The following is a 27,624-nucleotide window of genomic DNA, read 5'->3' as shown; positions in this document are numbered from 1 at the left end:
ACATAAAAATATAAATTTCCTTATCACAAGTACATTAAAAACATAATATTTTAAAAATCTGAAGAGGCAGTCCTGGTCCCTCTTTACATCACTCCAGGGCCAACAAACAAAGCAATGAAGCAGAAAGAGGTACATAATGGATTTAGAAGTAAATGGTCCATTCTTTAAGAAGTCTCCCTCCACCCTCCCCTTTTCTCTATTCACTTGACTAATTGTCATTACAATGATGTCTGAAAACTTCAGAAGAACCCTATTTCCTAATGCCAGCTGTGCAGGTTTCTCTTAAAATTTTAGAGGTTTGTTTTCCTCCCCCCCAATAAGAAAGAAGCATTCAGAAATAACGAAAAGAATCATCTTGCAATTGGTCTAAATCACAGACACAGTACGTCAATTAAAGAAAAAATATATAATCAACAATGAAAATATTCTGAACAAAATTTCCACAATAGACTCAAACAGAGCAAATATATAAATAAAGTCTATACTTTCGTTTAAAAATTTCTTTCAATACAGCACACAACAAATGGAGAACTCTTTCTTTCCTTGGGGATTCATTAAACAATTTCTTCACCATTGCACCTACCTGGGTAAAAATCTTTGGACTTAGACAGCTTGATGGTGGCTCCAGTTTCTTTTTGCAACTGAACAATTGTCTGTCCTCCCTTCCCAATTATAGATCCAGCAGCATAACTAGGTATGAGAACCTTTAGAAAATACTGGCCGTCTTCTGAAAAATGCAAAGAAATATACTTGGTTAATGTGATATTTTAAAAACTTTCTATCCCCTCTCCACCCTCAAGAGCAAAAACCACCAATTAAAGCAATGGTCATAAAGCAGCAGGAAATACGGGGTTAAAACATTTTTTAAGAACAAAAACAAGCCAATTTCACTGAAAAATAAATATATACAAACTGTTTCCCATTTTGTAGGATTTACACTTTCAAACTTAGTATTAAAGCCTAAACATGTTCTATTATTTTGCAGCACTGTAGAAACTGATGACTATATCCCAGTTGTTATTCCAAACATGGAAGTCTTTCAATTCTCTCTGTGGTTACTATGGCAAAATGAAACGAACTGACCCTTTAAACCAAACTTCAGATATTTATATGAAGAAAAACCTTCAGTCAAAATATTGTAAATAAAAGTGCCCAGGACTGTAAATAGTAATAAGCTATCTGTCATTAGCAAGCACATAAGGTCTACAATTAACCAGTGCCTACACCCTACTTAAAAGTATGCAAAACAACCATTCTCCTACGAAATAATCCACCCAAACTGGAGGGGTGTATTCCTAGCCTTCAAAACTGCCAGGAAATAACTCAATGTGGTGTGCACAGGCAAATCTAAGTAATCCTCGTGTATTTATTTAGCACTTCTTAGTCTACCATGATCACGTTTAAGTTAATTAAAGGATCTCAGGAAGAATGTTGCCAATATTAAAAAGCTCAGTAGTCATTTACATTAAACACAATTAAGTGTGAAAAGATAATGTTACTTCTACAAAATAACCGCAATTTTCAAAACGGAGAGGGGGTGGATGAACCAAGAAAAAGAGATATGAAATCTTTCAGAAAATAAAGCCAACTCCATAAACTTTAATTTCTGTCAACCTGATCATGTCTTACATACGAAACACCCCGGTAAATCCCACTTCCTTATGTGAATGAATGTTCCAAATTTTGCGGGTGTGCCATCCACAGACACCCCCCCCACCCGCCATGCGACGGTAATGTACATGCTGGAGATAAATTCACCTCTGCCTCGATGCATTGGATGCATTGTTAAGATGACTCCAGAGCAAATGAAGAAGCGATACTGGTCCCGTTATAACTCATCTTCCAGGGAAGCGCAGGATGTTAACTAACAAGTCACTGTACCAGACACCCCCACCCTAGTATACACACCCCTAAAGACAAATCAATGCGATATTTGCACCCACAATTTAAGTGTGGTAACAGCAGGCACTCAGCAAGATTTTGCATACTACTTGTAGCCCAAAGCAAAGGGATGGAGAAAAACTCCACGGTGCCCCAATCATTTGCAATCCACTACCCAAGTGCCATTTATTTATTTATTTTATCAGACTGTTAAATGCGGCGCGCATCTTCCAGCGGCCATCACCTCACTCGGGGGTCATCCTCCTCCTCCTTAACGGACCCCCGTACCCAGGTGGAGGATATTTAAATGGTCAGACTCTCCACAGATTAAAGAGAAAGATAGATCTATTCCGAAAAAACTGGTCGCCATTTTGATGAATGATAAACACAGAAATGGAAATGTGTCGGGGGCGGTGAGGCGCGGGACAGGTGCAGGGGAGGGGGCGCGGGGCAGGGGCGCGGGAGCCGCCGGGTCCGGGCTGGAGGTGTCCCGGCCGCGGGAGGGAGGGAGACGCGAGGGAGGAAGGCAGGGGCGGGCGGCGGGGGATGGGGCCAGCGGGGAGGTGGAAGCGATACCCACCGCCCGTATTGGTCCTCTTGGTGCTGCCGGCTTCAGGGGGGGCTTCCAGCGGCCTTTTCCGCGAGTCCGGCGGGTCCAAGTCTATGGGAACCCCAGTGTGGGTCCCGTTCTGCTGGATGGGAGCTGCCGCCATCATGTTTGCAGTTCCTGCCGTTGCTACCGGGAGAAGGTTCTCCCTTTTGTTTTGGCTTTTTCTTTTTTTTTTTTTTCTTTTTCTTTTTTTTTCTTTTTTTTTTTTCTTTTTTCTTTTTTTTTTTTTTTGCGTGTGGGGTTTCTTAAGGTATTTCTTTTAATCGGATCAATAGAAATCTCTTTTGGAAAAAAGCAATGTTGCTGGTTTGTTCTCACTGGGGAGGGGGCAGGGCTGAGGAGCAGCTGCAGTGCAGTGTCAGAAAGGAGACAGGGGAATGGAGGGGGTGTGAGAGACGGAGGGTGAAAGAAGGAGAAGAAAGGAGAAAGGGGGAGACAGTGGAGAAGAGAGAGGGGCGAGTGAATGAGCGGGAGGAGGGGAGCGGGGAGGACGGGCAGAGGGAGTGGGAGAGCGCGAGGGCTGGCGGGGCGCGGGGAGAAGCCGTGGAGGAGGGGAGAGTGAGGAAAAGAGTGAATGAGCAGGAGGAGGGGAAGGAGGTGGCTGCGGAGAGAGGAGCGAGCGGCCGAGGAGAGAAGGAGCCGGGAAGGAGCGCGGCGGTCCCCGCACCGCACTAGCGCTGCGCTCACTCCCGCTGCTGGTGCTGGTGCTGCCGCCGCCGCCGCTGCCAAAGCGGTTCTGCCGTTGCCTGGGCTGCTGGGCGCTGTTGCTGCTGCCGCCCGGTCTCGCTCATTATTTCTCCCGCTTGTGGGGCGGGGGGGTGGGGGGAGGGAAGGGGGAGGGGGGCAGAGAGACTGGCGGGGAAGGAGGGGGATAGCTGTGAGGGGAGGGTAGAGAGGGGTTGAGTTCGTAGACTCCCACACACTTCGCGCTTGGGTCCCTGCCTCTCAGCAGCGCCGCCGCCACCGCCTCCCAGCGCCGCTGCCCCAGCCTGCGGGCTGGCGGACAGGCCTGGGGGGGGGGGGGGGGGTCAAAGGCGGGGGTGGAAATACTGCTGTGGCTGCGGGGGGGGGGGGGCACCTGAATGTGTGTGCGCGTGCGTGTGCGCGCGGGGGCTAAGCGCGTGCGCGGGGGGCGCGCGCCGGTTGCGGAGGCGGCGACGAGGGCCGGGGTGCTCCTGAGGGAAGGGAGAGGTGAAAGGTCGCCGGTCCCTGGCAAAACGGCTCAGGCAAAAACGTAAGCGGCTTGTCACTGAAACCAAAGGGTCCAAGAAACGCGCTAGGCTTGAAGGCGGGAAGGAGAGATTACTGACAGCCGTGCCAGCCAATAAAACGGAGATGTGAGAGACGCTTTCAGGCCCCCTTCCCAATCGGGAAACTTGGGTGATGAGAGGGAGCGAAGGGCGGAATGGGATCCTGGTCCAGCTCAGGCTGGAGCGGCGACAATTTTGGCCAGTCTGAGAGGGGCATTCGAGTGGCCGTTGACAACGGGTAGGAAGCGTTAAGGGTGGCGGAAGAACCGTGACTGTGTGCTTCCAGGATTCTAGCTAGGTGCCTTAGTTTTTATTTTTAAGAATCAGGTAAAAAACATCAGTTAGCTTCCTGACGATTTTCAACGGAGTGATCGCATGAAAGAGTATTAATTTTAGTGTGTGACATCGTTAGGGGACTTACAGTGTCACTCGCTGCTTTATATCCATTCTGAGACGAGCCAGGATATAAATAAATAAAGCTGTTTTGCTAGGTGTGGGTCTCCCCTTCAAAAGGCGCTGATAGACCAAAGACGGACAGCAGCCGAGAGTGTACACGAAACTAAAATATTGAGCCAAATACGGATATAGGAATAAAATTCATCTCAATGTGTACAACTCCAATTCTTGGATATATCATGAACATGAACCTCAGTCTTAACAACATTTCAGAAGAACGCTAATGGAGCTGGAATAGACTCTGAGGGGACTTTTGAGATTATCAAGATCCTCATTTTAAGGATGAGTAAACTGACTCAGTGAAGTAGTTTGCTCAAGGTCATTCATCAAATTAGTAGTTTAATTAACTCAGAGTACCAGGAGGAGGTTATAGTGGAAAAACATGGGCTTTGGAGTCTGAAGTCCTGGGTTCAGTTTCTTGCCAGCAGGTCCTAAATGTGTGCCTTTGGCAAAGCCCTTAACCTGTTGCTATTAAGTGTTTACCATATGCGGAGCAATCAACTTTACATGCTATGCTCTTTACATGCTGTGCATCATACAGTATTACTATCCCCATTTGATGAGCCGGATGAGGCTTAGATATATTATTAATTTACTGAAAGTCACACAGTTGTAAACCTTACAGTAATAATTCAAACCCAGGTCTTTCTGGTTTCAAAGCCTAGCCTCCTGATTATTACAGTAGGTTGGAATTACAGTCCCCCAACCCCAACCCGACTTGAAAGAGGGACTGCAACCCTATTCCCCACAATTCTAACGAGTCAAGTGAGATAATATATGTAAAAGTTCGCTGTAAACTGTAAAAAGGTATAAACATATAAGCCAGATTTCTAGACTTAGGATGCTGTTTCCTTCTCCTTTCCATTGCAGTACTTCAACCTGAAAGATGGCTTTAGTACTTAACTAGCATAAGTAGGAGACTTCACTATAATTCTGTGGTATCCTAACCAAGAATACATGCATATCTGAGGCAACAACCAAAGAAGATAGCCTGAAACTCAATTCCTGATAGACTGAGAAGGAAATGGAAAAGAATACCACCACTGCTCATAGCATCCTTTATGACAGGAGCATTCAGAAGGCATTGAGATTTCTGGTGCTTTTGAAATAATGAAAGATAGATGACAGCCTGCCGAACAAAGAAGAGAATAACGTTTAGTTTGGGACTAAAAGTTCATTTGGAGTATGAAAGACGTTTGCCTCAATTCAGGGAAGAAGATTCACTGAGAATTGAAAGAAAGGGAAAGCAGGTAAGTTAGTGCATATTGGTAAAGGACTATGAACCAAGGTCCAGAATTGCAACCTCATATACAATGTAATAGGAAACCATGATATAGCCTTCATGACCAAAATAAGGAGGAAATGTATATGGAATTCAGTAAAAAGGCAGCTGGGGTGAGAAAAAAACAGGATATGAAATAACTATGTGACAGTCAAGATAGGAAAAGGGCTAATGTTGTGCATTGTGCAAACTGTTCAATGAAGTGTACAGAAATACCTAAGGATGTTTTTAAATGAAAACAAGACAAGTGGTGGGATTTGGCACTAGATTGCTTCAGTACCGTAAAAGACAATTCCAAGACAAAGATGATTTCAAGTTATATTCATTAAAGCTGAGCAGAGAATTCTGTAGAATGTAGTTTTGAATTGGGTAAAGCCTGAGTTTTAGAAAAGGGAAACCCGAGTTTAACATATTTCTGAAAAAATATTTCTTAGTTCAGAAAATATTTCTGTCATTACTAAGTGTAACTTAAATTAAAACGGGCCTTCTGAGTTAAATTGCCTATAGATATAAGCTTACTGGGAGAGTCATAGCACTTATTTTTGTTATTTATTTAACCCTTATTTCTTTCTTCAAATTTAATATTTAAATGCCACTTACCTCTCTTATGATGACCAGAAGCAGATACGATTTTTAATATGGATAAAAACAATATGCTTAGTAGTAATCTAGATTTGATATGTAGAAATTATAAAGACTCTCCCAATCCTGGTCAGTCTTCTAAGGATAAGTCTACTATGAGCTGATTTGTCAATAAAGGTTAACATATAGTACATTCTAATTAAGCCTCCTTAGAATATTTTGTGTTTTCTTTCACTTATGCTTTTACATTATTCTTATTGCATATACCTCTACTATGCTGATTTTAAAGACATAAAATATTTTAACTGTTTTCTGCACTACCAGCTAATAAAACAGAAGAAATTTAAAAGAAAATATATAGTCGCTGCCTGTTTACTGATATGCAGTATGCTATACATTTTATGCTACAAAGAAACTTGATTGAATGAACGCTTTTGAAAAATATAATACAAATATTTGACTTTTTAATTCTGAGAAGAAATACAATTTTATTTTAGTTGGCACTGCTAATTTAATATGTTTAACATATTAAGACAATAGAATTTGTGCAATGAATTATGAATCATAAGGAGCTATGATTGAAAATTATATTAATGCAAAATCCTGTTTTTATTGGTTTTTCACTGAGGGTTCTTTTCCTTCCTAGGTTTTAGGCTAAGTATCATGGCCATAAGATAATCCATTTTCGTGGCATAATTGGCTTTCAAGAGAAAGCACAGATAATTGATATCCATTGATATTCTTAACATACTATTTGTCTCTGTCTCTACCTTTCCTAAAATCAACCCTGTTACTAAAAAACAGAAATACTCCCTCTACAGCTTATTCTTTCGTAGAGTATTTTCTGAGTTTGTGTTCCCCACCAGAGGCAGACCAAGTAAAGTATTCAAGTGCAAGTAGTTTGTTTTGGATGTGAAGCAAGACAATAAAGGGTGAATTAACAAGCAAATTGTCACTGTGAGTAAACTGATCTTAATCTCATTAAAGTTTTTGGAGAGCAGGTTTAAAACACTAGCCTCAGAACTTTCCTGCTGGAAAGATGAAGCAGCTGAAACGTATATACACCAACGAAAATTTAGGAAGAAAGAAAATCAGAAATGTGTATGTTACTGCAAGATATTGTTGGGTAGATCAAATGGATAGTGATTATGAAAGAATTCAGAAACCTTAATTTTTAAAAAGTGGCACTATAATTTTTGCAATCTAAATATTGTAACCAAGCATTGACTGTTGTTAAAAAGCCTGATTAATTTGTTTTTTCTATGCTTTTAAAAAACATATCTTTAGCCGAATATGATACACAGCATGCAGAATCAATGCACATACTCTGATTGTTTTTTCATTCAATGCAGCACAAAGAAAATATTGGCACATATATACAAAAGTATATCAACTAATCCCACCCCCACTTCTGGTTATAGAAAGTTCTATAAATAAAGATATTGATTAGAAATACTTTTCTAAGATTGCAATTACTAGAAAAGTGATTTATTGAACTTCAGCTTTTGAAAAATTCAAATGGATTTTAGGTTTATGTATTTAATAATATAAAATCACTGTTGCGATAATGTTAGTGAAACAATCTAAGAAAGCCGCAATTATTTATATAGAGACATAAATTATTCCAAGAAGTCCCCAAACATCAATATTCCAGTTGCAAATATGTCATCATAAGAGATAAAGAAATATGTTTATATAAGAAAAAATCTTAAATTCTTTGGCACTCAATATATTTTCTTACTTCCAAACAGATCATTTTGTTTCAGGATTTTTCTAAATATTTTGAAATGTATTCTTTTCTCACTTAAAGGAAATAAATCTAAGTACAACAGAAAGACTCTTATGATAATTGCATCATGGTTATGAAAAATGTTGATACTAGAGGAAGTTGGGAGAAGGGTTTAGGGGAAGTCCTATCTTTGTAACTCTTCTTTAAGTCTACAATTATTTCAAAATAAAAAATTAAGAAGAAAAAGAACCTTGAACTGATAATCTGTTTCTGACTCACCTACTAACTTTGTGACCTAGAGTAACTTATTTAAACTGCCTGAGCTTCAGTTTTCTCATCTGTAATATAGAAGAACTGGTAGATGCACTGAGATTTGTCTCTAAAAACAAATAAAATATCAAATCAAAGTACATGATATATGTCTAAAGGATTTTTTAATCAGTTAAGAGTACACATTTTGAAGATGTACTCTCATAATCTATAGATGCAAGTATTTGATTACAAACACAATAATGTGGCAATTTCATCTTTTAAACCATTTGGATGTGAAAATTGATGGTGTTAAAAGCAGTAAAAGGTAAATTGTTAAGATATAGCAAAGCAAACAAATGGTATCTGAAAGGAAAAAAAATGAATTACAGAAGTAGACTAAACGAGCGGTAGTTGATTAGTATCCATATGTTATATCATTAAGTTTAAATTACTTATCTATTGCATCCATCAAATAGCCTTCAACCCATACCCTTTATTCTGGTAATGACTACAGTGACACTGAGCCTTCATTTGTCGAAGATGGCTATGACTTATGCCAAAGGTCCCAGACGACATAATGCCTTCGAAACTGTCCCAGTTTGGACAATAAATTATATGCTCACCTTAATAAGGATAATATGCAAGAGCTTTGACTTTTAATTTTAGTTTTGTCAATGATAAACCATAAAATCTTATTTATCATATTCCTTCATATAGCACTTTCCTGATCTGTTAAATAGTCTGAATGCTTATCATAGTCCACTCTTAGAGCATCATTGTGGAGATTAATAAATTCGTCCATTCCCACATCCTCTGCCCTCCATGATGTTTTTCTCCCTATCTATACTTTTCTTAGAGCTAAAACCAAAAGGTCAATAATATAGGTAGAATTTTTAAAAAGATCTTTTCACATTTTAACATAGAAACAATCATTTTAACAGGATGACCTCTTCATTTGGAAGTATTGTATGTAGCAATATGAAGCAAATTGAAATAAATGAGACATAAATATAATGAAATACAACTTCAAATGACAAACAGTAAACTCACAGATATCATCAGGGAATTGCTTATATTATAGATCATTTGGATTTTCTGTTAACTTCCTGTGTTCAAAAACGCCAGTTCTTCTTATCTTCCAGAAAAGCTTTTAATGTTTCTAGCTAAGGTTTCTTTCTAACGTAGTTTGTTATTTCCACTGTCTATTATAGGTTAAGTAATAAAAAGGTTCTGTTTGTCTTATAAGAGTGTTGTTATTGGTGTTTATAAGTACCAGAAGAAATTTCCGAAGTTGTGTATTAAAATATATATGTATTACCATGCTTATCCTTAGATTCTGCCTTAATATTTAATCTTTTGGTTTCACTATGTAAAAATTTCTATTGTAGGTCAGAAGAGTGTCTAATTAGAATTATGTACTTCTAAATTCACTTATCCATGAATTATTTCAAATAGGTGAGAGTATATTAATAATATATTTAATAATAATAAAGCTTAATGTAATAGAGCTTATTAATAGAAATGTACATTTTACATGGAATGTTTCTGTGCATATGGATATAGAAAGATGTGTATGTGCGTACGTGTGTGTATGATAAAATGACGGAGACAAGAAGGGCTGGGTAGAGTAATTCTGCCTAATTTAGTCTGTAGTAAGGCTAGAAAAATTATTAAATGCATGTCGTTTGCCTTTATTTAGCTTTTTTATCTCAAAGCTATTTGTGGGCTTTTTTTTTTTTCATTTTCCTCTTTCATTATGGAAACTTTGAAAGATTAAAATGGAGATAAAATAGTTTCTTTTCTATACCCATGTACCCTATACTTACCTTCAAAACTATCAACTCCTGACCAGTCTTGTTTCATATATAACCCCTCTCTCAGAATAATTTTGAATCAAATCTTTAGCATCCATTTTATTATACCATGCATTAGAGGCTGATTTAGAAAATATTTCAGAATTTTTGAAAAAGGCAACAAAAATACCATTATTACAGTAAAAATAGTTAACAGTAACTCCTTTATATTATAAAATATCCGATCTGTATTTAAATTTCCTCAATGATCACATAAGGTTGTTTTATGTTTTGTTCAAATCTCTACCCAAATAAAATAATACATAACAGCAGGTTGATATGTCTGTTATAAACCTCTTATTATTATCAGTTGCAAGCCAACCAAAGAAGCTAATACCAGTAGTATTTATATTTTCTATTTGATTTTTATGTATTAGTGATCTAGGGATACAGAGATATTAAGATTATTGGCTTACACAATTGTAGGGACTGGCTAAACAAAACCAGAATTCACAAGCAGATAGGCAGGCAGGAAGGAAAGATATGGGACGAAGAGAGAGCCATTACAGCCTCAGCTTGGAGTCTCTGGTTTTCAGGGAGGACCTTATCCCTTCTGATGACTGCCAACTGATTAAATCAGGCCCACTCAGGATAATCGCCTCTTTGAGTAAATTTTTAATTACATACACAAAATCCCTTCAAAGCAGCACCAGTATTACTGGGAGAAAGTATATGCTGCTGCCTCCCATCTCCTAACTTTCACAAGAGGCTATCCCTTATAGTCCACTCAAATCAAAAACAAACAAGACAGGGAATTCTGGGAAATGTACTTCAGCCTAGCTAAATTGACATATCACAAAGCCATCACAATCCACCTCTTGTCAACTTAATACACATATACATCTCCTTAAACTGTGTTTAATCACCAAATAAAGACAATAGCAAAGTCATACTTGTTAATAACATAATACAACTATCCCACATACAACTGAAAATGCACTAACCTTTTCCCTAGTAGTGAATACAAAATCTTTGGGTGACGTTCTTTCTTCTTTGAAATCCTGTGACTTAAATATTGAAATTAAAAGTTTATTACCACCGGGCGGGCCATGGTGGCTCAGCAGGCAGAGTTCTTGCCTTCCATACCAGAGACCCAGGTTCGATTCCCGGTACCTGCCCATGCCAAAAAAAAAAAAAAAAAAGAGTTCATTACCACCATATTGTATAGTTACATAAGGAAAGAAAACAAATACACACACAAATATATATCCATATTGAAATAAGTAAATACTCATTCTGAATATGGTTCTCATTTCTACAAAAGGTCATGTAGTCATAACTGGGGTTTATTACTACCTTCTTCCATTACCCATTCCATATTCCCATTTCTCTTTAGCAAGTATTTTAGCTGGTTGGCTGTGGTTCTTTGCTTAGGGGAATGATCAAAACATTAATTCTTGAAGAGAGTTGGCTATCACAATCCTGCCTGAATTGGGTTGTTACAGTTTTCCTTTGACTTTAGTCACAGTATATAGGAGTACAAAGAGATAACAGGGAGCCTCCTGTATATCAGACACATTTTTTTAACCATATTGTGCGGTAGCAAACAATTTTCCCTTGATAGCCAGCATCAGTCACCTAGCTAGCACAATAACCTCTTCTTTTCCTGTTTATTTAGAGGGCATGAGTAGCCAATGTGACCAAATAACAGTTTCAACACCGTGTTTAATAGAATCATTCGTGTGTCCCCTAGTGGAAACGGATTTTGCTTTGGAACTAACACCTCTAAACTAGCAGAGCCTAAGGTTGTAGAGATGGACAGGAAAAAAAAAAAAAAAAAGTTGCTGGTCAATCACTAAAATTAGTAGTGAGATAAGCCACTCTCATTTCTTCTTCTTGATTCAAGTATCTGTGAATCTTGGTTATGAGAGAAATATATTAGAGGCTGATTTAGAGCATATATAGCTTTCTGGAGTGTATGTCCCCAGCCCCATAAGGTATTTACATCTAGATGGCACCATAACCTGAGTCTTCAAAGGCCATTCCGCACTTGTACCAAGCCAGCTGCTTCAGAATGTTGAGGAACATGGTAAAACCAAAGAATTCCATGAGCATGAGCCTAATGCCACATAGTAAAAAAATTTGGCAATGTAATGTGGTCCTTCATCAAGATCCTCTTTGGTCTATAACTAGCTCAGGTCTGGAGTTTGACTGTTGGGCCATGACTCTCTTTTTGGGTGATTCCAGCCAGACTTCGGGTCTGTAGATCTAGAATTTTTCTCTTATGCAGATCAAGTAAGAATTTAGCAGGTCGTGCATCTCAAGACTTTGTAGTTTTCATTTCTAGAAGTTAAAGTTGGGTCTCCTTTATATCTTCTATGATTCTGCTTAATATATTCAATAATTCGTCTAACTTCCTGAACATATAGAATATAGATATAACATTTATTTGAACGCTATTGCTTATATAATAAACAATAATGATCTATAATCATTAAAAGCTAAATTCCCCTGCTTATAATCATTATTTATTCATAATTTCCACAGGTAAATAGATCTTTAATACACATTTTCTCTCTTTGTTCCTTATGTTATTGTCTCTCTGGTCATTTTTAATTGTATAACGCTTTATCCCTAGTAGATTCTTCAGAAAGAACTTACTAACATAAATTTCCTGTGTTATATTATTGCATGTTCCTGACAACATGACTGTGGCCTTTATTCTTGAATATCATTTTGGCTTGTTTTAAAACCCATTCTTTTCTTTAGCATCTTAAATATGATTTTCCACTGTCTTCAGACATAAAGTATTGTTTTAAAACTGAGATGATAACATGCTTGTTTTCTCTTATAAATTACTAGGACTTTTAGCCTGAATGCCTAAATTCCCTAAACTTCCAAAAATTTTATGAGACCATATATCAGTGATTACTCTTCTGGGCTGTTTTTCTTATATGCAATATTTTTCTTCAGTATGGTGCAATTTTCCTTTTATTTCTGGAAATGTGAACACTATTTCTTGAACCATTTTAACATTATTTTTGCATTTTTAAAAAATTTATTTTCTCTGTATCTACTTTTTTTACCCATGGTATATATACTTTCTTGTGCTTCTTCTAATTAGTCTTTTTCTGAATATTCTTCTATATTTCCAAAGATTTCCTGAGTTCTTGAGCTCTCTTTTCAAATATTCCTTTTCTTCAATCAACTAATTTCTGAGTGTTTTTAATATTGAATTTATAGCTTTTATCATGTCCTTAACTTCTTTTAGTTTGATTTTAAATAGTAGCCTAATAAATCTACTCTTTTCATATGTTTTGTGGTATCTTTGTGTTGTGCTTTCTTTTCCATAAGGATGTTATCCAGTCCATTTTTCTTTTTTTTATTATAACAAATTAGTATAGGGTTGGTTGACTGTATCAGATAGGGTCCAATTAGAAGACAGAAAACAGGAAGTGATTTGAACAAGGAAGGTTTAATATAAAGAGTGACTAATTAAGCAAGGAATTATTTATAAAAGGGTAAAGAGAACCCTAAAGAATACCTTGGAAGGGATTAATAAGCCTGAAAGGGGACCCCGTCCCAAGACTGAGATTTGACCTCCATGGAGAGAGTATGGTTAGGACCCAATGAATGGTGGTCAAGTACACTGAGTTGCCCTTAGAGCTGGTTCACAGTTGCTGGACAAACAAAACACCCGTTTGCACTATGGGTAGACCAAGGCTGGTAAACAGGAAACCATGGACAGTACTAGCAGTAAAAAAATATTCCTCCAAGGTACAGCTATGCAGAAAACCACAGCTAAATGTGAACACTATTTAGTGGCAAAAATGGAAACAGCTCTGAGGAGAGCTAATAGGCTGAGGCTGGGAAACTGATCACAGGGTCACCTGCAAAACTCACTGGGAATCTATCCAGAGGGAAACTCAAAAGGAAGCTTTCCATGGGTATCCCACTGAAACTCGATGAGCATGAGTACTACTGAACGTCCCCCATGGGTACTCCCAGCTGCTCAGTAGGAGGAAGAAGAAGCAAACAGGAAACACCAGAACTAGGAAGAGAACTCTCTTCTCCTTCAGTGTCCCATTAGTGCCCTTTATTGACAAAGCTTAACACCATGTTGGCCGCAGAGAAGAAATATTTAAAAGGTCTGTCTTTATTTTCACAGAATCTGCCATGAAGGCTGGATTTGGAGCTGAGAAGCAATAGATCTATAAATGACACAACCAAATTAATTTTTCATTTCTCACATTTAAGGGATATCAGTGTTCCTGACTCTTGGAAAGCAATGGTGGGCCAGAATGGCTTCCCAGCCACACAGCTCACCTCTTTAGCTATTTATACAACAGCTAATCTCCTTAGCTGTTTACAGAAAGTAATAAGCAATATGGGCTCATACTTAGATGTGTTCTCTTGACTCTGTTCCCTTTTTTCACTTCTACTGGACCCTTACCTTTCCTTTGCCTCTATTTTCCCTTTCCTGCTCAATTAGAATTCTGCACACGGTACTTTCTTCTCAGGAAGGGCCTTTGCCTTGGAATGGAGCTCAGGTAATTAGTTTCTTAAATGATTGTTATTTTCTTTTAGCTCTTTCAAAGATTTAGTTGCTTCAGAATTGCTTGAGTCCACACCAGTGACATGAACTCAGGTTTTCTGAGTGTAAAAGATTTTGCTTGCTGCTTTGTTTTTAAAGTGCTTCAAAATTCAAAAAGCAATTATTTTTGCCAGGCTTCGGCATGTCTATAAGAAGTTAGGGAGAGTTAGAATCTGTAGAATTGTATGCATGAAAATTGAGGGGAAAAATGAGCATTTAAAAATTTCTCATTTGGACAGGTTCTGAGTTGAAATCACATTCATTTGCAAATAACCATTTTAGGTCAGAAATGCTGTATTTTATAACTTCATATCTTGACCTTAACTGATGAATATTTCCAGGCACTGAATTGGTTGACCAATTCTGGTATGTGTCCTACCTGGCTTGTGAAGTTTTACAAATATCTCTTAAACCCCAAACTCCTGGTTCTCTGGAACCAATTGTCTTAATCTAATTCTCAATGATTTTAAAAACAAAAGTTTTCCGTGCAAGATCACACATTTAACTATTTGTGGCCTGTGAACAAATACAGAGAAGCCAAATATGGAGATGAATAAACATTTCAGCAATGAAGTTCTGAATCTCTGGATGGGTTTGGAAGCTGGAAGAAAATTCCCTCTCTGGCTCTGCACTTGCTGTGCTCTAGAGGTTGATCCTCCATGAGTTTAAATCTCCACTTATCTGCCTCCAGTTCTTCTACCAAACCGGCTAGTTTATCCATCCAAGTAATGTGCTGATCATGTTTCACCTGTTAAGTGTAGATGCCACTCAGTAGCTGAAAACAGATTCAGGGAAGAATCTCTCAGAGCCGTCTTCTAACATCTCTCCAGCTCCTTTGGGTTAGGTGGAAAGGGCTTTCCATGGTGGAGCAAGTTGTGAGACACTGAAACAAGATCCGGTGACAGAACTTCCACTGACCCCTCAACTGAGCAGTAGTCATTTCCCCTCTAGTAGAATTTTCATTTCACTGCTGTAGGTCTCTGGGCTGGTCAATAACCCCTCTGCACGTCAGTTGCATCATCTCAGCAGCTTTGGCGCTTTCCTCCAGAGCTGGAGAACTGCCGCGCTTGCAACCACCTGGACAGCTGGATAGCGGCACCCTCCTCCTGAATATTTTAGGTACTGGCTGGCCTAATTTTGGTCTCCTTAAACATGATTTTTGGAACCTGGAGCGTTTTCTCCAGTTTTCTGCTGTGTACTATTTGTCCTACTGAATTTTTCAGTGAGTTTCTATTGAGGATTTTTGAGTTTTTCAGGCTTTCAGGCCTACCAGAGACGTCAGGGTCTTTCTCCTGTTTCCTCCTACAGAGTTGATAATCCCTTGTAAAGTCTTGTAGTTTGCAGTAATGGTTGTATTTTGAGATTCCTAGAGATACCTTTTCACATAATTTTGTGGTAAACATTATCTATGGGTTTTAATTATGCCAGCACTCCTGGTATTTATTTTTTGAGGAAGGATTAGAAGAGATTCGAAAACTACTCTGCACAGATGACACCACCAAAAATGGCAGACTGGAGAAATCCAGGACACCGTCTGATCTCAAAAGCAAGTAATGAACTGGCAAAAACTGTCCAAATCATCTCTTGAAGAACTCTGGAATTCAGTCAAAAATTTTCAACAACTAGGTAAATACTTGGTCAAGAAATAAGCCATATTTTGTGGTAAGTGAACACTGTGGCATTTTAAACTGCCCATCTACTATCCCCCATCTCCCAAATCTGCGACATCTGTGAGGATGGCAACTTGTACTCCTGTTACAGATTGCAAGTGCCAGAGCTGGCAATTCAAACTTTATCCTCAAAGAGTTGTGGTATTTGATGTGGCGTGGCTGTTTGGTGGCTCCCCCAAGGACTAATGCAAAGACTTCCCTTTGTTTCACCCAACTTGGAGCATTCCAAAGACTAGGGCTGCTTCCTGGGCAGCTTTTGCCAAAAGCATTTAGTTGCACACATATTGGCTGCAGTAGCCTGGGCAAGGAACACTTGAGACAAACAATAGACAGACCAAGAAGCATGGAAAGTAGAGGCTGAGAAAGATACATGTGGAAATAAGGCTTTTTAAAGCTCTTGCATCTACTAGGAGAGCCATAAATTCATGTGCACACCCAGGGCAGGACAAATGCTCAGTAAATTCTTGAGAAGACCCTAACATTTCATCTCTTTTTGGTATTCAGATACCATACAGGTAGAAAATTGAAACAGCCTGGATAAGCATTGAAGGAGTACCACAATGCAGTGAATTTGCCAAGACTAGAGAGTACTTTTTCTTTTTCCCTTTTTTTCTTTTGCTGGCTCCAGCCACTTGAGATAACTGTCAAAATACCAGCTAACCACTAACAGAACAGATTTTAATGGCCATACACAACAAATAATACAGACTCGATAACATTTGTTTTTAAAAGTGACCAAACAAAAAAACCAACAATAATCTACAACAGGCAACAACAACAAACCCTGACAGGGAAAAAGAGAATCTGACTTTCAGAGTTCATATATTAGAATATTCAAAATTCCAGTTTGTAGCCTCATCTTATGAGGCATGAAAAGAAATAAGAAAGGAGGGCCAACCCAGAGAAAAAAGTAAATTAATAGAAATTGTTCATGAAACATATTTCTCCAAGGAAAATGCACAAATGGCCAATAAGCATATTAAAAGATGTTCAACATCATTAGTCATTAGGGTAATGCAATTCAGGATCACAATGAAATACCACTTCACAAAACTAGGATAAAAAATGGAAAATAATTAGTGTTGATGAAAACATGGAGAAATTAGAATCCTTGTATATTAAAGGATTAATATGTAAAAACTATTTTACATTTTACAGTTAAAATGTAAAATAGTTCAGCCACTACGGAAAACAGTTTTGTGGTTCCTCAAGAGGTTAAACATAGTATTACCATATGACCAATAATTCTACATCCAGGTATATTCCCAAAAGAACTGAAAAAGAGTTATTCAAACAAATATTGGGCTCATGAATGTTAATTAGCAGCACTATTCACAGTAGTTAAAAGGTGGAAACAACCCAAGTGGCCATCAACTGCTGACTGTATAAACAAAATGTCCTATATCCTTAAAATGGAACATTATTCAGCAAGGGAATGAAGTACTAATACATGCTATAATGTGAATCTCAAAAATATTATGCTAAGTAAAAGAAGGTAGAAACAAAGATCTAATATTGTATGATTCTGCTTTCATGAAATATGTAGAATTGGTAAATCCAGAGAGACCAAAGGCAGACTAGTAGTTGCCAGGGACTTGGAGGAGGGGAAATGGGAAATTGCTGATTAATGGTTAAAGTTTTTCTTTTAGAAAGATGAAAACGTCTTTGAGCTAGATAAAGTTCATGGTTGCAGGAATGTACGAAATGTCACTGAATTGCACACTTCAAAATAATTAAGGCTTACTTGTTTGCTAATTTTACCTCAATCAAAAAAATTAACAAAAAAGCTACCCTCCATCTTCTTCCCAGAATGCCTTAATTTTTATTCTCCAAATTATGCTCTGATATACATCTTTCACACCTAAGACCCTGTTTATGAGGGCTACCTCCAATGTGAAATACGTCATTTGTGAAAGGAAATATAAATACTTTTAATTAAATAATATTTTGACAGGAACTAAAACTAAACAGACACAGATTATATACATATTTCTAGTATTTTCTTCTATCATTGTCATTTAGCCAAGTAAAGATCATAAACATATTGTCATTGAGTATAAAATGTATAGCCGAGAGCTGTATTAGTGATGCATTTGCTGAAATTCTTTAAAGATTACTCCATTTCTTCACTCATTTCCATATCTGAAGAAAAAGAGGAAGGAGGATGATTTGAGAAAGGGGGGTTGGTGAGGAAGGTGATGATGAGAAAGAGTACAATAGATCATCTAACATGAAACCAGTGTAGTGGTTAATTATGCACTCTTTCATCAGACTAGCTGGGTTGGAGTATGATCTTTTCATCTTACAGGCTTTGAGAACTTAAACAAATTGTTTGCCATTCTGTGCCTCAATTTACTCACCTGTACAATGGGAATAGTGGTAAATACCTATGCTACTGATGTTTAGCTATCTCCTAAAATATATACTCTTTCTTCCATGGTGTAGTGTTATCACAGAGATGGCTGCCCAGCAAGGTACTACGTTTTCCAGTTTTCTTTGCCTCCAGCTGCAGCCAAGTTATTACTTTTCACTAGGGGAATAAAAATAGAATTCGTGTGTGGTATTCAAGGCCTAAGGCTTTTAAGAAATTGGCATGACTCCTCCATGCTGTCTTTTCCCATTTATCAGTCAGTTCAATTATTGAACAAATTATATCTACAAGTCCATAGATATAATTTGAAGGAAAACTACCTATGACAGGGAGCACCTGCACTGGGCTAGCATGTGAATGAGAACAGGGAAAGCAAAACTCTACTGCATTAACCTACTGAAATTTGGATGAGTAGGTGGGGGAGTGTTTGCTATGGCAGTGAGCATTATCTTAATACTATAGAACAGGATCACAAACATTAAATGGGTTAATATATTTAAAAGTGATTATAACAGAATTTAGCATGAATGCTGAATACACTTTAGCTATTCTTATCATGTATCCTGGAAGGTATCACAGACCAGATAGGAGTGTTTATAACTTTCTGGTGATCTAAATATTAGCAAAACTCTTAATTAAAAATTAGGAAAGTTTGTATATTGGTAGCAGGAGAGGAAAATAAGGAAGGAAGGTAAAGATGCTCTTTTAGCTTGAATAGAGTTATTAATATCCATATCACTGGTATATTCTAAAGCCTCCACAATGCCTGAGCCAACCATGCACTAACTAGGATTATGATATATACTTTTATATATCCTATACCCTACATTCTCCAAAAGCCCTACTACCCAAGAAGAGGTAAAAGCCTGTAATGTGAAAGGATACATAGCTTGTGTTCCAAACTTTTCCATTTTGCATTTTCACTTCTCTTCCTGCCATGTGAAATAAGCATAGATGGCACTCCCGAACAGGGTAGGCTTTGTGAGCACTCAAATTTCTCTTATACCTTGGTTTTGGTCTAATAAAATCTTTCACCCTTTTCTTAAACTGAAGAAAGACTGCAATTTTTCATTAGAGTTTATTTGTAAACAAGGAGAAGAATAAACAGAAAGCATCAAAAAATAAAAGTTTAATCTGTTTCCAGTACACTTACTAAACTGAAATTTAGCTCTAAGCATATGTTTATGTGGCACCAAGGGTTGCTTTGTTTTTCTTAATTCAAATATGCCAAGGCAGCATAATTATCCAAATGTCATTAGCTGGCAATAGATTTGGGATATCCCCACAGTTAGGCAATAAATTTCTCAGTTTCATTTCAAAGTTGATTTTCACCTCCCCGACCCTGGCCCCACATCTATATATTTTTATGTTTATACCAATCCTGTGATGCCTAGACATGGTCTCACATTCCCCTAACTAAGCCCAAAGCAGTTTTGTTCATATTGCTTCTTTTGCTAGCACAACCCTCCCACCCCACCCCTGCCCCAGTGATGGCACATCCCTGTCCTTCACCTATTTGGCCTGTCCTTTGTTTGAATCATTTTATTGATTGCCTACCTTAAGTGAAATTGAGCTCCTTTATTTAAATTCGTGTGTTAGGAGTTGATTGAGCTATTATTTGTCCTGAATCATCTCAATACATATGCTTCTTTAAGGATGGGAGGTTTTTTCTTATCAGAGGTAGCCAAATTTAGTATTCTGAATCTGAAGTTTCTGCCTCAGGGGAATATTAAAGGTTTCCATGTGTCAGGTTCCCAAAACAACAATTTCTAGGGTAACTGGAGGACATTCCTTATCCAGGAATTTTTGAAGAGAGAGAGAGAGGCTTTCACAGAAGAAGAGAATAAATGGTACTTAGAGTTGAAAAGGAAGTGACCTTACCTGGGAGACATGGAGAACTATAAAATAGAGTTTAGTGTCCAGTTGCATGGAGATGGGGAATGGCTGAGTGAGGCTGTTGACCAACCACTATGCACTGCAGCCTAGAGGGTAGTGCTACATACCCTTCATAGCTGAGCCTGCACTCAGTGAGGGACATTGCCATGGAGAACTTACTGAACCAGTCATTGGATCAGTGCCAAAGAATAGCAGACAGAGCCTCAACAGCAGCATCATGAAGCATAAGGGGCAATGTTAAAGACATGAACTGCCATACGGTGAAGACCAACGCCCACTCCCAATCCCCACCTTTAATTTCCAGACAGAAACCATAAGAAAGTCCTCCAGATCCTTAGATAACCAACCCTACAGAGCAAAAGAGCCTTGTCCCTCAAACACAACAAATATAATTTCATATAACTCTAGAGAGTAGAGATTTAAAATATAATTTCTCTTATTGTAGGACAAATAAAGTAGGCTAGTTAGTATGTTGAGCAAGTCTATAGGGTTACATTAAAATCCAGTCCCGGTCTCTCAAGCAACTCTGTGGTTCTGATAGAAAATGCCATCATTCCCTGCTGGAATCTGTCTGACTCCTGACAGCTCTTCTGACAGCCAGAAGCATAGTTCTCATCTTTTTACTGTTTCTTAAACCTTTTTTTTATTGAACTGCCCACTAAATTTCTATTTTTCTGTCAATGAGAAATCTCTGACTTCTCAGTTTATTTACAAAGCAGAGACGAATGACGGATACTGAGTTTAATTATTATTAAGGCTTAGGACACAGCCCTGGCCACATGCCACAAGCCTCTTTGAAATTCTCCAAATGTTTGAACTCATCTAAACTTCTTTCACTCTAGTATTAACAACTGAGAGCTGCTTTACAACAGTTAAAAAAAAAAAGAATCTCCACTGAGCACTGAAAATAAGAGTAAAGTCATTTAGTTACACAGCCTAATATTTACTTGAGGATGTCTATATCTATACCAATTGTATATTTTATATTTTAACTTACTACACATGCTATGTTTTCTCACATGTTATCACTGTACTTCAGTTTTTTTCATTATCTCAATTTGGATATTAAGTATTATTCCTGAACTTTAGTATTTTTGGATTCTTAAAAAATTAACTATCTCTGTGACACTGTACAAGCACTTCTTTTTCTGGATCTTATTCATAAAGAATTTCATTATACTTTTTAAAAAGTTCTTATAGTTCTGACTTTCTGTAAGAGTAGTTCATAGACACTATGAATTATGGTTAAGAAGTCAAGGAAATACCTTCTTTAATGCCTTTTTAAGGAGCTAAATGAGTAAATTAAGTTTAAGGCTATTACTTTGGGAGAGAATATTCATTAATAGATTTTTAACAAACTGTCAGTAGCCAAAAGAAGAAGAAGAAAATATATTGAAGTAGATTTTTCAAAAGTAAAATATGGTTACATGACTTTACATAGTATGTGTCAGCCTGAATTTTTTATGTAGATTTAAACATTAAAAATAATTCTCAGAACACAGACACATATTATATGCCATGTGACTCATGAAAAATGAAATTATTTAATATAATTGCAGAGCAGACTCATTTAATGTAGGGGCCATAATGTGTAATTCAGATCATCGAAACTCTTTTGTCAATTGTATTTAGAGGTAGGAACAATTATTGGGGAGCTTGATTTATATAGCTCAGAGGTTATAGACTAGCTATCTTGTTTTATTTTGGGAGCATTGGGTTTTCTATTTTGGGGTCTGTGCCAGTTTGAAACTGTTGTATAACCCAGAAAAGCCATGTTCTTTAATCCTCATTCAATATTGTTGAGTGGGATCTTTGTTGATTAATTTTTTTCCATGGAGATGCAACCCACTAGTTGTGGGTGGGACCTTTTGATTAGGTGGTTTCCATGGAGATATGTCTCCACCCATTCAAGGTTGGGTTGCTTACTGGAGTCTGTTAAGAGGGAGCCATTCTTGAAAAAGCTTCAGAGCTGACACAGGCAGAGATGTTTGGAGATGAAGAAAGAAAAACTCCCAGGGAAGCTGTCTGAAATGAGAAGTCCAAGACCACAGCAGATGCCAGCCATATGTCTTCCCAGCTGACAGAAGTGTTCCATTCCCATTGGCCTTTCTTGAGTCAAGGTATTTTTCCCTGGATGCCTTAGTTTGGACATTTTTATAGCCTTAGAACTGTACAATTGCAACTTAATTAATTCCATTTTTTTAAAGCTGTTCCATTTCTAGTATATTGCATTCTGGCAGCTTTAACAAACCAATGCAGTGGCCAACATTTAAAAATATATATACTTCATATTAAAAAAATATCTCTTCTTCAAGGTTCTTTTGAAAAACCGCATAATCTGGAACACTGGTCCCACATTCAGACATGGCACTGAAAACCAAAGTTAAGTAGCAGCTGTCCCTTTAGGCAAGGCAAAGGCTGGGGCTTTGCTTTCGCTCCCATCACTCACGCTTACACTCATTCACTTCACTCATTATATTTATGTGACTGGTACTTTAGCCAATATGTTTATCTCCATTTGTTAGGGCTGATAATGTTGAATGAAAATAAACTTTGAAGTTATAACAAATGGTTCAGATTGCTCGTCACCCGAATTTAGCATCATCTTTTAGCAGAAAGTTTATGGAAATCTGTACTTTCTCATGGTTTTTAGACTCTTAAACCTTCTGAAGTCAGTGAATATCAATCCTTGATTGACATAACACCCAAATAAAGACAGCATTGAGTTGTATATTCTTAACAAAAAAATATAAGAAAGCGTATTAGTATTATTTTTTACCAATTGAATTTGAATACCAATTAAATGTGCATAATATCTTCAATATAACCTTGTAGATATCATTATTGAATAGTTATAATTCTTCAGGTAATCTTCTTAGATACATGCAAAGAAGTCTGTTTAGCATCCAAACACTGCAAATAAAAGCTAAGTGAGATACAAATATATAGTAGAGGATGTAGTTTTAAACATTTGTATTTTTTTCAGAGAAAAATAGAAAATTACTTTATAAAAGAAAAGGCCTTTTAATAGTATAAATTTACTATACACATTTAAATTTACAGCATTTATTTTTAAATTTATTACTGAGGAAACTGAAATAATCTGATAATATAAAGGTTTAAAATTAGAGGTTGCAAATGACGGCTTTAACATCTGGTTTATGTCTTAATTTTGTTTGGTGGCACAGTATCAAGAAAATCCTAATTTACAAAGAGAAGTTGCAACTGGAAATAGATTTCTAAAAAATACATCTTTTCTGTCAATTTTGTAATTCTCTTCAATTAATAAGAAGTCTTAGAAAAAGCTTTTTACTAAAGCAAACACAGAAAATATTAAGGAAGCAACCCAAAATTCAGTATTGCTAGTTTCTAATGTATTGAAATTTGATGTATAACAAATTTTCTTAGCATAGCTTTGAAATGATAAAAATGTGTTTGAAAGTTCGAAAAGTCAAATCAAATGTATGCAGAATCTCAGGGACACCTCTGCAAAATACCAGGAGGTCACAAAATAGAGCTTGCAAAATATTCAATTAGCAATTAGCACAAGATAAAAATATTTAGAGCAAACATTTTGCTTAAAAATGAGGGGTGACTCTTTTGTCCCTTTTTTCACTCCTTTCTTATGATATATTTAATTCTGAAAGAGAAATCTGGAGTCAGTTAAAGCAAGATCATATCTTGATGCCTCAACCATATCTGTACACTTTCCACTAGGAAGTCTCAGATGAACGCTAAAATAGGAAATATTGTGTTGTATCCTTGGAATTTCATGTAAAAGAAGGAATAAAAATAGAGACCTTCTGTTAGATATTGTGAGCCCTTTGGAGCCATGTTATTTTATGTTTTGTTTGGTAGTATAGCACATATTTCCCACCTCCTGAATAGACCATGTGGCATAAACATTTAGCTTTTCCTGGTTTTATTGTTAGTTTTTTTTCTGTTGTATTGTCTTTTGAATTTCATGGTGATGCTGGAGATGAGATATCTTTCACTAAGTATATTGTAAGACTGCTTCCTCCCTGCTGCCTAGTTTTGATAAATGATTCCATCAAAAATGATATTGGCCTGGGAAGTACATGCAGTGCACTTAGTTTTAGAGTGCTTCCACAAAGAATATGTTAGGTATTTAAGTTCATTTCCACTATTAGTTTTTGAAGCCTAAGTTAGCAAGATTTGTGCCTAGCTAGACCATCATTACACTTTCATTTCTTAACAGAATACATGGTGAGACAATGTGATAAGTATTTGTTAAATGAATCACTACTACTTTTTAGTTACCTGTCTATATATGTATATCCATATAGTATGTGAGAACTCAAATTTAGGTGTAGGTATAAATTTTCTGCAGCAAAGACAGAAGCAAACCACTTAGGAGTCAAATATCCAAAATTTATCCTACTTTAGACCAGCTACATTATGATGTGTAACACTAATTTACTATTTTTAGATCATTGTTTCTTGTGATGGTCAGGTTCATGTGTCAACTTGCCAAATGGTGGTACCCAGCTGTCTGGTTGGGCAAGGGCTGGCCTGTCTGCTACCATAAGAACATTCCATGGACTTAAATCATGATCACATTGGCTTCAATCACAGCTGATTACATTTGCAATCAACTAAGGGGAATGTCTTCTGCAATGAGTGATGCTTAATCTAATCACCGAAGGCTTTTAAGGAGGATTCAGAAAAGACAATCACTCTTCCTGCTTCAGCCAGGAGAACTCTTCAGCCTCTGCTGAGAGTTCATTGAGGGCCTTCATTGGAGCTGCCAGATCACATCCTGCCTTACAGATCTTGGACTCTTACATCCCCATGGTATATGAGACATTTTTATAAATTTATATTTACAGATATCTCCTGCTATTCTGTTTCTCTAGAGAATCCTAGCTAATACACTTCTCAATGCTTTAAGGTAACTCTATACAACACTCCACGTTTGTTGAACTGATAGATTTAATACTATCTACAGTTTTTCTACTGTTCATAGGGAATAAGAAACTATTCCAACAAATGCTACCACACTTGTAGATAAAACAGGATGTAGTTTTAAAATACTTTTAAAATAATGTATTTACTACACATAATTTAAATTTCAAAAATAGCATCTATTGTCAATATGTAGTAAGAGACCCTAAATTATCACATGTATATGAGATTCCTGAAACATCAAAAATCCTCATGTAAACTAATTTCTAATATATTTTATAGATTTCTCAAATAAGTAAACATGTATTAGTATTTACATGTCACTTATTTAAGTGTATCACAGGAGGACCCTTAGAAAGAGGAAGACCAAACCATTAAAAGGTCTTATTCAGCCTTCATCAGTAGTTCCAGAGGAATGAAGTAACTGGTCAAAGGTATTCAACTCCCAAGATTTAAACCTCACACCCTATTCCCACTATTCCCAAAGCCATCACTCCACCTATGGAAAAAGGTGAGTGGCTTTTTTCTTTTAGTGTGTGAGAAAGAAAAAAAAAATAAGGAATGTCCTTATTGCTTTGTGCTATTTAGACCCTTCTCATCCCTGTTATTAAATTTATTCCCTTTTCCCATTTTACCTTCTTCTTCTTTTTCCTCTTTCCCTAGCTTGACTTCTCCCTCTTAGTCCCATTTGCTTCACGCACATAGAGGTACAACCAACAATCATTTGCCTCAAAGTCTCTTCTACTTTCTTAATTATAGCACTTCATTACAGAATGTAAGGGAGCCAAGAGTTGACAAGAAAGGAGGGAATCTATTACTAGGTTGAACACAATAAATAAATGTTAACTTTATTGAGGGGTCAGTGCAATTCTGGCACCTATAAGAGGTCACTTTAAGCACAGGCATCTGGCTTTTGAGGCTTAAATCCTATCATAGTAGCATGGTGGTAGATTCAGTTGTCAACTTGGCCAGGTGAAGGCACCTAGTTCTGTTGCTGTGGACATGAGCCAATGGTACGTGAAGCTCATCTGTTGCTCATTACCTCTGCAGTTGGCTAGGAGGTATGTGTGCTGCAATGAATGATGTTTGACATAATTGGCTGGTGCTTAAATGAGAGAGCACAATGTAGCACAGCCGAAGCAGCTCAGCACACCTCATGTCAGCACTCGCAGCTCAGCCCAGGCCTTTGGAAATGCAGAAAGGAACCTCCCTGAGGAAAGTTGTTGGAACCCAGAGTCCCAGAGAGAAGGTCAGCAGAGATCACCCTGTGCCTTCCCATGCAAGAAATAACCTCAGTGGAAAGTTAGCTGCCTTTCCTCTGAAGAACTAACAAAATAAATCCCCTTTTATTAAAAGCCAATTCATCTCTGGTGTATTGCATTCCAGCAGCTAACTAACTAGAACAAACATCATTTTTCTTATTTAAGGATTTTCCTCCACATTCCTTTGGAGGAATAATATTTTATCTGTCAATTTATGCTCCAATATGAATGCATGTTCATCCACTGGGGCAGTTATGCAACAGAGGGAAGAGAGAAAGAGGGCATTGAGTACAAAATGAAAGAGAATGTTTTCTTCCCCTGACTTTTTTGTCTGCCTTTATCTTCCTTCTATTTCACTTCTTCCTTCCTTTTCTTTTGTTATAATAGATGGTTTTTTGAGTATCAAACCTTGTACTAGGCAATAAGGTGAATAAAACTGATAAGATATTTGTCCTCGGAAAACACACATTGTTTCATAAATTTTTCCCAGTGACATATAGCTAAATTAAGGAAGCATTGAATAGAGGAAATCTTATATGTTAACCTGACTAACCCCTTCTCCGCATAATGTTAAATTGGATCATAATAACCTGCTTGTTTTGTACATTGAAAGTGGTTGAACATTGACAATTTTATGTCTAAAGCCAATGTTTAACTCATTTTGGTATCTACTTTCTAAAAACTGATACTTAAGGAAGAAAGGATGTAGTTTCTTGAAAGCTGTCATGGTAACATGGAAAGAATAATAGATTGACACAAATTTTCTTTGTAATTTAAGAAAAATAATGTATCAACTCTGAAATATGAAATCCTCATTTTATTATTGGCACATATTTTATTATTAGCTCACTGCATATTGTTCACAAATGACTAAAGGGTAGGCCTTTATTGAGTCAAATTTATTGAGATGAAATATAGATGTAATAAAATGCATTAATTTTCAGCATTCAGTTCGATAATTATTGACATACATGCACTTGTATAACTAACACCACAAAGTATAGAACATTTCACCATACCAGGAAGCTCCATCACAGCTCTTCGTAGTTAATCCTTAACCCCGAAGCCCA

At 37.2% G+C, this 27,624-nt stretch overlaps 1 protein-coding gene and 1 long non-coding RNA gene across 5 annotated transcripts in view; one reads left to right on the top strand and one right to left on the bottom strand.

Annotated features, from left to right (window-relative positions):
* The window catches only part of NOVA1 (NOVA alternative splicing regulator 1), a 146,472-nt gene extending 142,979 nt beyond the window's left edge, over positions 1-3,493 (bottom strand). The window contains exons 1-2 of the mRNA XM_077127048.1: positions 2,462-3,493; positions 584-727 (exon numbers count right to left, since the gene is read on the bottom strand). Coding sequence (XP_076983163.1) covers positions 584-727; positions 2,462-2,597 — 280 coding nt within the window. The 5' untranslated portion in view covers positions 2,598-3,493. The remainder of the gene's footprint in view (positions 1-583; positions 728-2,461) is intronic.
* Positions 3,494-3,619: 126 nt separating this feature from the next.
* LOC143655689 (uncharacterized) overlaps positions 3,620-27,624 on the top strand; it is a 307,867-nt gene continuing 283,862 nt past the window's right edge. For 3 of the 4 annotated variants that reach the window (XR_013162234.1, XR_013162233.1, XR_013162232.1), the window contains exons 1-2: positions 3,648-3,828; positions 5,068-5,447. This is a non-coding gene — a long non-coding RNA (uncharacterized LOC143655689). Of the gene's footprint in view, positions 3,829-5,067; positions 5,448-27,624 lie in introns of all 4 variants that reach the window. The other variant, XR_013162235.1, reaches the window with a different exon arrangement.

The sequence above is a fragment of the Tamandua tetradactyla genome, chromosome 14, assembly GCF_023851605.1.
Source record: "Tamandua tetradactyla isolate mTamTet1 chromosome 14, mTamTet1.pri, whole genome shotgun sequence".
Classification (NCBI taxonomy): domain Eukaryota; kingdom Metazoa; phylum Chordata; class Mammalia; order Pilosa; family Myrmecophagidae; genus Tamandua; species Tamandua tetradactyla.
Note: the sequence above shows the minus strand (reverse complement) of the source record. Positions and strands in the feature narration are given on the sequence as shown.